This window comes from Thermobia domestica, chromosome 5 (genome assembly GCF_964235325.1).
Source record: "Thermobia domestica chromosome 5, izTheDome1.hap1.1, whole genome shotgun sequence".
Taxonomy (NCBI): Eukaryota; Metazoa; Arthropoda; class Insecta; order Zygentoma; family Lepismatidae; genus Thermobia; species Thermobia domestica.
Genome location: NC_137458.1, coordinates 311394889 through 311408334, shown reverse-complemented (window position 1 = coordinate 311408334; position 13446 = coordinate 311394889). Strand labels below are relative to the sequence as shown.

The window sequence follows — 13446 nt, the reverse complement described above, 5'->3', positions numbered from 1 at the left end:
TACAATTTTTTTTTATATTATTGGACAACACTACAGAGTAAAGTGTAATAGATCAGTGAACTTATTTACCTTCCCGTATTTCCCGCCAACAAGATAGACAAACCCTCCTGCGCATCCCTGATCATAGTTGCTACAGCTGACAACGTCTTGCGGTGACAACGTAACTTGCATTTCGTTATTAGTCTGGACTCGAAGTCGTGCTTCAATGCCGCCAGTTGAGGAGAAGACGAAACAGCTACCACAGCCTCCTTGATTCCTATAGTAACGATGCAAAAATAAAATATGATTACTGATAAATTTTGCTTATGCATTTACCAACTAAAACATTATTACCACTACCTAATATTTGGTATGCTTACTTTTGACTCGCACGACAGGAGCAATGTGGTTTGACATGGAAGTAATGAGGTCTAGCTGGCTGGAGGCATGATCTATAACTTGGCACATACAACTCAGTTAGTTTCTGTAAATTCCGCGGAGGTGAGTCAAGAGCCTCGATCTGACGGGTTCAATGACATCTCGTCAAAGGTGCTCAATTGGGTTAAGATAGGGAGAGTTTGGGGGCCATTGTAGCAATTGAAATTCGCCACTCTGCTTCTTAAAGCACAACTTTGGCCTTGCGACAAGGAGCTTTGTCCTTATGAAAAATGCCATTGTCAGCTACAAACATGGCCGACATGAGTGCATGTACGTGATAAGCGATGAACTGCCTATAGCTAAAAGTCGTTATTATGTTCTTTATACGTGCTACTGGGCCAATGAATGAATATGTAAATGTTTCCCATATCATTATGGAGCTACCAGCGGCCTATCGTCGTCTTACTGTGCACGTATCGAGCAACTTTCCCTCTGGAAGAAGATGGATTCTGACCGAGCCATCGATATGATGAAGGGAGTATCGTGATTTATCGGACCACGCAACGCTGTACTATTATTTGGGGATCCAATGACGATGGCAACATGCCCATTCCATTCGTAATCGAGGAAGCTGCACGGTTAACATTGGTACACGTGTGGAACATCGGTGTCTTCATATCTAACAGTGTACGGTGAACTGAGCGCTCAGACACAGTCGTGTTTTGTCCACTGTTTGCTGTTAATTGCGCCACAGTTTGTGCACTATCCTGTTGCACCAACTTCGGTAGTCAACGACGTCTGACATCTTTAAGGAGTTGCCTCACATCTTGCCGTTTGGTGATGGTTTCACCATCTTTTTCCTACGTTTAGGAGCCACTAACTACGGCAGCTCGTGAAAAACCTAGTAGTCACGCTGTTTCCAAAACGCTCGTACCGTCTGGCCATTAGATTCTGGCCCCTATCAAATTCTGATATATCGCCTTCCTTATTTTACTCACAAGCACAACACTGACTGAACGAGGGATATGTGGTGTCCCTTGACTCTTACGTTAGGCCAACGATTTCGTTCAAAAAGTAGCAGGTGGTTATAAGTTTCGGTTGGTCAGTGTAATTTTTGTTCAACTAGAGTCGATTTGCAGAGAGTGGCTACTACAAGATAAAAGATATATTTGAACTCCTACTGAAATGATTCCCTTTTGAATGGAAAGCTTTTATCAATTGTTCAAGAGTTTCACAAGCTTAGCCCAAGTTTCATCTCTCAGCTTTGATTTTATGGAATCTATGCACAACTTAATTTCAAGTTGAATTAAAAAAAAGCAAAAAAAAAAAAAAAACTCGTCCTTGATGGAATTTGACAATTTATTTGTTGAACATCGTCTAAATAATTACAGGGTGTTCAAGCGTTTTGAAATGTCTTAATCGTGGCTACGATCCTTGTCGATCGCTCTGAACGATCCTTGCCGACACTACGACACTTCAAAAGTTAAATACTTGCGAAGTTGTGAGCGAAGGGAGACTTACTGGACTTACTCTTAGGGCATTGAAAATGATTCAGCTATCGATTTGATCTAACCTGAGAGATTTAACGGCTGTTGGAAAGGCTTGCTACATCTGATGGGAAGAGAATTCTTATTGATTTGATGGTACCTGAGAGATTTAACGGTGGAAAGGTTTGCTACATCTGATGGGAAGAGAATTCTTATCGATTTGATGGAGCCTGAGAGATTTAACGGCTGTTGGAAAGGTTTGCTACATGTGATGGGAAGAGAATTCTCCTTTTTTGACTGGAAAGGATAGAATGCTATCTTATTCCCTAATATGTTTTCCTGCTTCATAAAGTGAAAATTTCAGATATTGTTCTAACCTGCCTTCTTTTTCTTGAATAAGCAAATTTCTACATTCTATAAATGCAAGCTAAAGTGACTTTTAGGGGAGTAGTGTTTTTTTCAGAATCAATGTTCCATGGGGCACTGCTGATATTATTCTATTTATTATTATATTATAAACGTGTTATTTTGGTCTGCTCCGGGGGGCACTCTCAGAGCTCAGGGGAGCAGTGCCTCCCAAAAAACAGGTCTGAACGAAACACTGTAGGAGAGATCATAAGTTCTGTGTAGAAATCGTGCCCTCTCCCCAATTTTTGATCACCCTTCGCTTCTGGTAATATCTAATAGAAAAAAGTGAACCAGAATGTGTCAAAGGGAGTAAATAAAGATATCCACTCGAAATTATTAAGCACTCAACCTGTGATCAGGCCCGGAACTAGCCACAGAGGTATGGGGAGCATGAATATTTTAGGGGGCCAAGTCATTAAAAATTCTCTTACACATTGCTAAATTGTGTTTTTTGTATTAATAATAGCATTTTGTGTTAAGGTCTAGTGGGGCCACGAAAAGTTTAGGGGGGCCAGGTCCCTCCTAGCCCCCCTCTAGTTGCGGGTCTGCCTGTGATGGTTGTAATACGATGCTTACCTGACAGGTGATACGTAATTCACTCCACTAACGTTTCTCCAATCGAAATGCTCGGGTAATTCCGCAGCTCTTCGTTTAATCTCGGGTGAAGCTGGAGCTGGTTTTGGGAATGTGTATCTGGACCTGCATACAAGAAATACATATATTAATTTTATGAACTCCAGATGACACAACTTACTTTGTAACATGTTTAAGAACGTTTGAAAATATTAAAATACACAATTCGAGCACTATTCTATAAATTGTTTTGGAAATTAAAACTTCAAATGACTGGATGTTTTTTTGTTTAATTACCCTCAATTTCATTTTTAACGTATGATGCTTAACACTTGGTCTAATCGTAAGATTATATAGAATGCATTTTAACATTAAACTTCTGCAGGCAAGAGTTAATCAATACTAACCACCCATATTCTACATATTTTATTATGATACTTCACTATGTTCCTAATAGCAAAGATAGACTTCTAATGAGTACATAACATACGCAATGTTTATAGTCAAATTCAAAGGTGTGAAATGATCCTTCGTCCAGGTCACAGAAGATACAATCTCAACACACGGACTTAAATTGATTCGCGTTCATAAGTTAAGAGTTCGGTTTGTGTTACGAAGTGATATAAAGACAACTTTCGCAAAAGTACAATGACTTAACTACCCGAAAGAATCAATGAGGTCCTCCGTGACTAAGCGGTTAGCGAACTCGGAGACCCGGACCCGATTTAGCACGCAACGTGACTTTTGACCTGAGCAGGCGACAAGTCTGGTGCTTATGGCAAACTGGATAGGTCCTTTATGACTGAAAGAGGATATCTTCGCGACTGTTTAAAAGTAAAATTAAAAGCATCGTGCGTTTCTTTTTTTTAAAATGTTTGGATATATATAAAAAAAATATATCTTACCTGATGCCTCCTGCTTTGTTGATCATATGTTGCATAGACTTCCCATGGTATTCTGGATAAACTTTAGCTCTCCAAGAATTCTGTGCCTTGTTTATACTCTCCACAAATTCAGGCTCATTTACGTAAAACCTCCTCTGTAACAATACAAATGAACATATGGAAATTTAGGTAGAAAAAGGTTTTAAGATTTAAATATGGACAATAATTTTCCATTGAAGATGGAACTCAAGTTACTGTATATACTGTATATTATTTCGAATAAGATACAATTTGGAATATTTTACATACATTTACTTTAGCTTAAAAGTTTCTTCATGTGCAAATGGATCGTCAGTATTTAGAAAGGAATGAAAACCTAGAAGTTGTAAAATGACTTCTTGTACCTTACATTTCCTCCTACAGTATTTCCAAGTTGCACATTACACGTGCGTGATATAGTATATAGTTCTCAAGTCCCAGTAGAAACTTGCAGGTTGTTGAATGAACATCTACGACTTAGCTTCGAGTTTTTATCTTCGATTTCTCGATATTTTAGTTGTTGGACAACTTCCTTTCTTAAGGGGGCAGACTACTAAATATTTTTCAAAAGCTAACAATTTTTCTTTTGCCAGTTTTTTCGTAAGTGAAAAGAGATAATGAAATGTAACTTTCCTCGGTAATAGATAATGTTATTGTACACCCGAAAATACGTATCGGAAGAATTTTCAGTGTTGCCATCCATAAAAATTACAGTCTGGCAAGAATTTGAATTACCCAAAAATCTAGGTTATGGCAGCGACTAGAAATATGAACTCAACAGCAATTGATGACTTATCATGCTGTCTGTGCTCCTTGTTAACTACTTTTTAAATAATATTTGTATTTATTTTGTAATAAAGAGTACAAAATAAATAAATTTTAATAAACAGTAGAATTAAAATACAAATATTATTTAAAAAGTAATTAACAAGAAACACAGACAGCATGATAAGTCATCAATTGCCGTTGGGTTCATATTTCTAGTCGCTGCCATAACCTAGATTTTTGGGTAATTCAAATTCTTGTCAGACTGTAATTTTTATGGATGGCAACACTGAAAATTCTTTCGATACGTATTTTCGGATGTACAATAACATTATATATTACCGAGGTAAGTTACATTTCATTATCTCTTTTCACTTACGAAAAAAACTGGCAAAAGAAAAATTGTTAGCTTTTGAAAAATATTTAGTAGTCTGTCCCCTTAAGAGCCTGACTAACTAAAGATAACACAAACATTATCATTTTTCTTTTGCGTGTTTATTCATAAATGAAAGGAGATAATGAAATGTAACTTACCACAGGGCGCAAAATTTCCGGTCACCAGGTCGCCACTGGCGACTAGAAATTTGGAGCTGGCGACCAGTGTTCAGTAGGAGTGGTTTCTGCGTAAACTCACAGAGCTGCACAGTTTCTGTTTCGCACGAAAATAATTGTCACTGAGTGAGGGAAAACACGGAATGTGTGAAGTCTTCATAACGATCTTTATGCCCTGATGTAATCTCTTTCTTTATCAAACCAAAGGCCTTGGGGGGAAGGGGAGTGAGACCTAATAATTTGTACGTAAGATATACTGGCAACCATCATTTTTTGATTGGCGAGTGCGTCTGACTTTGAAATTTTTCGCCCTGACTTACTATAATCATAGATAATGTCATTCTACAACAGAAAATATGAACCTGAAGAATTTTCAGTGTTGCCATTCATAGGGTTACAGTGTTGCCAGAATAACAATTCTCCCAAAATCTAAGTTAAGGTAGCGACTAGAGAAACGAACTCAATTGCATTTGATTACGTAGCATATTGTTTCGGTATCCTGTGAACTACTTTTTAAAATATTATTGTTTTATTTAGTTGTAAATTAGTTGTATTTAGTTTGTAATAAAATAGTTTTAACATATAGTTATTAAAATTCTAAATAAAAATGTTATTTAAAAAGTAGGTCACAGAATACCAAAACAACATGATACGTAATCAAACGAAGAATTGCTGCCTTAATTTAGATTTTGGGGGAATTGTTTTTCTGGCAACACTAAAAATTCTTGAGCTTCATACTTTCTGTTGTAGAATAACATTATCTATGATTGTGGTAAGTTGAATTTCATTATATCCTTTTCACTTATGAATAAACAAGCAAAAGAAAAATGGCAAATTTTGTATTAGTTTTAGTAAGTCAGGTTCCTAAACCTGACAAATCATACAGTATGACCAGAAAATAATTTTCCATGAAAACTCCAAATTTGATACTTTGTTTTTTAAAAGACTTTTTAATCATTCCCGTTACTTACAGTGCAAATAAGTCAAAGACTAAAATAATTAAAGTGACACATTCTCCCGAACTTCGAGGTCACCATATACAGGATATTCCAGGAGAAAATCTCGTCTCTGGGAAGTGATAAGGAAGATTGTTACTACTCATCCTGTAGTTAATCTACAAAGGTGAGACATTTGAATGGTGATGGGATAGATTTTCCAAATGTTTGAAGAATGTCACAATATAGTCTTTCGAAGAGAAATTATTAAGGAAAATTTGGCGGTATTTTTCAAAAAATTCCCTTGTCAAGATTATTTAATGGAATTGGATGGTAACATTGTCGCCGATGATTTCTCTCAATAACTTCCCTTCCAACGTCATCTCTGCCACGTGCTGTAATCTCCGTCAAAAGAATTGAAGTACTTATGTTAGGAGTTTGTGCACTAAAAAGCACTAATGATTACACTATAAGTGGACACGACTGCTGTTGAATTTGACAGGATTTTTACCCAATGAAAAAATCCCCATGTATTTCTTACAGGAGTTTCGTGACATATAATTGGCCATGTCTACACTAATAGTGAAGCACTAACGAAACTGTTATTTCTAGAAGCACTAACGAAACACTAATGGTTGTAGAGATCATTAGTGCTTTTGAATTTGGCGGGAATTTGACCCAATGAAAAATTCCCCACGTCTTTCTTATGGGAGTTTCGTGACATTAATTGGCCATAACTACACTAATACTGAAGCACTAGCGAAACTACTAGTGTTTTCTAGAACCACTAACGACACACTATCAATTGCACTAGGTTTCATCGTTAGTGCTTTCTGGCGGATAACATGAAGTCCGCCCTTCAAAGTTTTTTTTTTTTTTTTTTTGCTTCTAGCGTCCAAACTATTGAAGCACTAATGTTGGGAGTTGGTGCTCTAAGAAGCACTAACGATTGCACTAGAAGAGATCTTTAGTGCTCCTATGGGGAGGGGCAACTTCACGTAGGTCATGCTGTATATAATTTGAAAGACCATACCATCACTATTCAAATGGGCTATCTCGGCTCTGTAAAATAACTACAAGATGAACAAAAAATACTTTCGTACATCATTAAGTCAAAAATGGTTAATAACCTGTAGATCTCAAACCGCCAAGAAAAAACACATTATCATAGGAACTTTTTTTTTTTTTTTTGCTTAGAATGACCTTCCCTATCACCTGCAAAGAGACGCGACTTCCTCCCGGAACATCTAGTATGTTTAAGTTATAGAAAGACAAAAGCCATGGTGATTGGAACGAAGGGGTTGCTGTCAAATATAGAAGTAAGATGGGAGAATATAGAGCAGATAACTAGTTTTCGATACCTGGGTAGTATTATTAGTGATGATATGAAGTGTAAAAATGAAATAAAAACAAAGATAGGAATGGTGAAAGAAGCCTTTAGGAGAAAGAAAATATCATTTTGTAGGACCTTGAAGAAAGAGTTGAGAAAATTCTAAAATGCTTCGTGTGGAATATTGTACTGTACGGGTCAGAAACATGGACATTACACAAAAATGGTGAAAAACGACTGAAAGCTTTCAAAATGTGGGTGTAGAGAAGAATGGAGGGAATTAGCTGAGTCGAGCGGAAAACGAATGAGAGAGTATTAGAAATGGTGGGGGAGAAAATAATAACTTTAAGATATTATTAAGAAGAGGAAGAGAAACTGGTTGGGACATTGGCTAAGAAGGAACTGTATCATGATGGACATTTTACAGGATATGGTAGCAGGAAAGAGAAGGAGAGGGGAAGGAGGCTACAGTTAATGGACGATATCAAAACAGAAATATCGCAAGTGAAAACGAAGAGGTTATCGGAAGACCGTGAAACAGAAACGCTTCTCAGTTGCAGCTAGTCACCTGTCAATAATGGCAGAATACCTGAGATGATGATGATGACAAGGGCGCCCATCAAGGGGGGAAAGGTAGGGTGCTCGCCCCCCTAGAGGAAATTGTACTTCAGAATATCGAAAACCCAATAGAATTTTTACATTAGTTACAGCAAAATTTGATACTATATTTGAAACATTGCTTATACTTGCCCCCCTTGGAAACCACAACATGGGCGCCCTTGGATGATGATGATGGTAACAAGGAATCGAATGACTCCCAAGGGAACGGGAACGTGAATGAAGAACAGGTTTCTGGAGAAGGTCACGTAGTGACACAAAATAGAGTTTCCTTGTTGCGGTAGAGATTTTTCTGTGTTTCTGGATACAAGTGTCCAGTGCTGTAGTCCTAAAATTTTCAGAGGGTATACGCTGTTTTGTGATCATCTATGATTGTCATAAAAGACACAGAAAGCTTTTATTTTAAAATGAAAACACATGTATTAATTTAATTAAAATATAAAGGATCCATTACTGTTTTATAGTCTAAACGCATATCTTGATGACACTTCTTACTTAAATCACCACTTCCAAAGACTCTCACCAACCATTCACGGCACCATTCGATCCATGCCAAGCGCTTCACTCCTCTGTCCCATGGCTCCGGGTCCATACGTCTTGAAATCACAAATCCATTTATCATAAACAAGAGATAGCAAGGTTGGCATCCAGAAAGAGCAGTCCATACCCAATCCTTATCTACTGTGCTCGATCCCAGGTTTTAAATGCCAGGTGATCGACCCGGCACAACCTCCAACCTGGAAGAACAGGCTGATTGCACTTCCGAAGTGGGCGATGGGGGCGCCACATCCCGAGGCGGGGTTATCATTGGAGTCATAACCCAATTAAATAAATAAACGAAATCAAAAGTAGAAAGCACTATACGCTTTAAAGCAGAAGGTACACTCTAATGACTAGGATTAAGCAGAGGGTATACGGCGTGTACCCTCGACTACAGCTCTGCAAGTGTCTACACAAATCATTTATATCATTGGCACTCTCTGAAAATCATAATTTCAAAAGGGATATGTGTAGCCCTATTAAGAATCGTTTTCTCTGTCTCAAAGAAGTAGGCCTACACCTCGAAAAGTACTGGATGACTTATTGGCTGCGATGTATCTTTGTCATTCCGTGGCTGCTACTTAGTGTTGTTATCAGCCAGAGACGTACGGAGGAATTTCTTTGGGTGGCCCTAAGCTTTTTGGGGGTCTAAATTTAATACGTAAATTTGTAAATTTCCCTAAAATTAAAAATCAAATGAAATCTTTGAGTTTTACGTCCCACGGTTATGCCGGTTAGGCTAAAGGAGACGGTGATGATGAGTAATGAATGAAATGGTGGAATGAAGAAAGTGGGAGGAAACGGGAGGACCCCGAGGAAACCCACGCACACGGTGTTTGTCCACCACAAAGTTCACTTGGCGGGGGCTGAGATCGAACCCGGGACCCCAAGCACCAGAGGTGAACGCTCTACCACTGGGCCACGTCGGCCCAATTCCCTAAAATTAGATTAAATTTAGAAAAAAGGGGGAGGTCTGTACCTCCAGAACTCACCCCTGCATACACTCCTGCTAGCAGCATCTGGAAGCAATATGTCCATAACAGAAATTTAGATGGAAGGGAAAGAAAGTTTACCATCTCTCAGGGGCGGATCCAGAATGGACTTCTGGGGAGCGGTGGGTTGTAATACTGCTACTTAGAGCTACTTTTAAGTGCTCCAAACTCTGGAATAGGTTTATTTATATATAAAATAAGATTTTCCTCTTCTGGGGGGCTATATGGGCTATTGCCCTCCTTGGATCCGCCCCTGCTATCTCTAATAGGCATTTTAGACCAAACAATTTAGCCAATGAAAGAAACAGAACTTCTTACCACAAGCCGAATATGTCAAGTGGGCTTTATGGTCAACGAACATCGTGTGCAAGGGTTTCTGGAAACTTTTTTATCATTTTCTCCCTGTTTCTTGATTTCACAATTCATTCACTATCATCAGCACTACCTCCTTTAGCTTCGTAACATAATCGAGGGACGTTAAACTAAAGAAAAATCTTTAATAGGTTTCAATTTATTTGGAATATATAAAATTATAGTATTCTAATATGCACTGTGAACTTCTTAAACTTATATGCTCTTACAAATTATATTTAATTATGAATATAGTACTATCAGGCCCGTAGTCAGCCCAAAAATGTAGGGGGAGCGACAGAAGTTAAGGGGGCCGATCCAATCATATTATAGTTCATCACTATATTATAGTTCATTTGCAAGCCTACCGTGAAAATTTTAGAGGGCCCCGTCCCCCTAGACCCCCCTGGATACGGAGCTGAGTACTATGAAGAGAATTTCGATTTTTATTTGATCATGACCAAGCTTAACTCTTTAGAATTAATTATCGAAATGTTATGCGTAAGATACTAAATTACATCACAAGTGTTAGGGTACGAACTGCTGCAGTATCAAAATTTGATAGGATACAAAATAAGAAAACACGATATATTACCGAATCATGTTTACTTTCGTGTATATGCACAAACAATCAAATTTACTTAAATGGTTTAAGTACTTTAAATCCTTATATTTAAAAATATGAATGAAAGAACTACCGAAAAGTTGTTTGAAATTATCTAAAGCTTCATAACGGAAAAAAGGGTACCCAACATGAGCTTGAAAATGAAGAGTATTGGAACCCACACACCCCGAGTAAGATTTTGTTTAAGTCTTTTGCATTGTTCTTTCTATAACTTACAAAGTTAACAACTCAACAAAGGGAGGAATCTTTTGATCATATATCTAACTTACAGATTCTCCAACCTCTGATGTGTAAATGTTGAAGAGCTCTGGTCTTCGTTTCCCAGTAGGAGCTCATGTCGTTGAGATCCCAGTCTAAACAGAAAGTCAGGGGCGTCATTTAGGGAGGGCAGGAGGGGGCAATTGCCCCCCCAAGAGTTTGATGAATACATATACTTTAATCGATTGTCTACTAATATACTAGTAAAAAACTGAAAATCTTATGTCGGTGGTGCTGTTGCTCCCCTCAAGCGAAGTATGAAATGACGCTCCTGTACTACTTTCATACCTTTCATATAGGGCTACTTAAAAATACGTTAACCCACAATTAAAACCTGCAATTTCGTCTAATTCTACACTCACATAAAAATCTTAAGAAAATATCCCAGTACGTAGCCTATAACTCTTAGTATTAATAAAATTTAATTAATTAGTTAAATATTTATTTGAACAACTCACCAACAAGTCGTTGTTTCGTTTTGGTTGAATCTTGGGGGATACAGGTTCTTCTTTCCTCGCATAGTAACAGGCCCAATGGCGAACAGTGACGTCATGGGACCATCCATTGAACGTCTGATCACAGTAACTTACGACCCCAGTGTCTGTCTGGTTAGGAAACAAAAGTACCGTAGGTTAATACATAAACATATACTTTGTACTCTTATTCATGTTAAGATGATACTCCCCAGGCAAAATACATACGAAATATCTACGTATCTTCAAGAAATATTTGTTAATGGTAGCTATGTATTTCGAATACTTGTTTTTAACCCGCCTTTCCGAAAAGGTTATCCTTAGATAAAAGTCCTGGTCTTTTTGTGGGAATATGCTGACTCTAACATCGTTTTCCTGGGTACACCCTCGGTTTATATGACATAAAGTGACATCTCCCAAATGTCATTTAAGAAGAGAAGGATGAATTTTACAAATAATAATGAGGTGCTTATAAAGTATATTGTTTTTAAATCTGCAGGATTTATCTTTCACAATTTACACATCACACTAGCTAGAAGATGTTGCTGGTGTGAAATTACCTGCATGTTAGCGACATCTTCTGGCAAGCAGGTAGCAGGTAACAACACTCATAAGAGTGATTGTTTAGTATTAGAAATTAGCATTACGCACTGACTGAGAAGTTTTCCTTTCATAATAAGATTTATTTCACACTAGCAACATCATTAACATGAACATATTAGCGACATTCAACATGTTTCCCAGTGTCAGAAAACTAATGTATAGACAATTATTACCTTATATCTATGCCTGAAATATCTTATTAAGTACTTAAAAAATGCTAAGTAGACTCCTCTAAGTTCTTACCTCTTCATAGAGTGAAAACGCAAAGAATGTTCGTCCATTGACTGTGACTTCAAATCCTTGGTTGTAGATAAGAGTCCACCTGCCTTCGTTTCCATATTCATCAATTGCTATGTTAGGGTACGTGAGATTCACTCGAATTTCCTTTTCTATTTTCTCTGAAATAGCGAAAGTATCTCTTTTAGTAAACGGTCTAGCTTTAACACAATCAATCTACGTATATTTACTCATAGGTATAACAAATTGAATGTAGCTTATAAAATATGCTACAACATAAATCAGGAACATTACAATATTTCAGATGACCGGCAACACTATTCTGATACTGAATGGTTGCATGGTGGCAGGTACACTCATGCCCAAAATTATTGTCGCATGTCTATAAATAGGTTGTTGTAGGAATATAATTTGATAACGAATTCGCCCGGTATTTCTTATAATGTTAGTGTGTGTATAATCGACAAAGACATGTATCATGTGGCAAATTTCAAGTCAAAAGAGCAGTAAATAAGAACAATAAAACGAAAATAAAATGTTCTTGTCCATTTAGCAACATTTTATTTTACTCATTCTAATTTTCGTATTTATAATTCTTTTCCTATGAAATTTACCACAAATATACATTTCCCGATTATACACATAGTATCAGTATTAAAAGTACCCTGCAAAATCATTATCAAATTATATTCTTACAAGACGACAGTTATAGATATGCGACAATCATTTTGGACACGAATGTACATATTTTCAATGTTTTGTTAGTGAAGATCAATACGAAAGACATAAAAGACCTTTAAAACCTTTGGATTAAATGTTTTTTAAAAAAGGAAAACGAAAATGTACAGTTCCCAAATAAAGTATTCTGTCTCTCTAGCCACACAAAGGAGAGAAGAAACGTCCAACTCTGTTCAGTCTACCACGTGTTGTAGGATCTTCTTTGCTATGTGACGGGTGACTTTCTGCCTTCAGGCGAACCACAGATGAGTGAAGAGACAGTCATAAGAATATGACAATTATTTCACGGAGCTAAGAAGATAAAATATTTATCTGCTTCTTAGCGTTTAGTCTATGTGTAAACCCAAATAATGTTTCAGACATTAAAAAGAACGAGACATTAAGAAAAACATTCTTTATTGATCAAAAGGAAAATTGTGGCGGGTGTTTAAACGAAAATAAACAGATTTTGTTTCAAAGGAATGAGACAGAGGTGACCAAATGAAGAAGTCTCTTATATATTGGCGGGAGTATGGTAAATTCGGGAGATTATGGCCGACTACTTTGGGAAGATGAACATTGCTGCTATATAACATAAGTGTATTTATTACAACAATTGTATGACAATGGCAAACTATTGCATAAACATTCTCTGGGCTTGTTTTACTGTTTTCATCAAAAATGATTCAAGAACTATTGTCC

General features: G+C 37.2%; 1 protein-coding gene across 1 annotated transcript in view; it reads right to left on the bottom strand.

The window, feature by feature from the left end:
* Positions 1–13446, bottom strand: part of LOC145686783 (dipeptidyl peptidase 1-like) — a 47199-nt gene that overhangs the window by 31685 nt on the left and 2068 nt on the right. Inside the window, exons 2-6 of the mRNA XM_081760441.1 lie at positions 12034–12188; positions 11173–11319; positions 3731–3864; positions 2829–2951; positions 70–256 (exon numbers count right to left, since the gene is read on the bottom strand). Coding sequence (XP_081616567.1) covers positions 70–256; positions 2829–2951; positions 3731–3864; positions 11173–11319; positions 12034–12188 — 746 coding nt within the window. The remainder of the gene's footprint in view (positions 1–69; positions 257–2828; positions 2952–3730; positions 3865–11172; positions 11320–12033; positions 12189–13446) is intronic.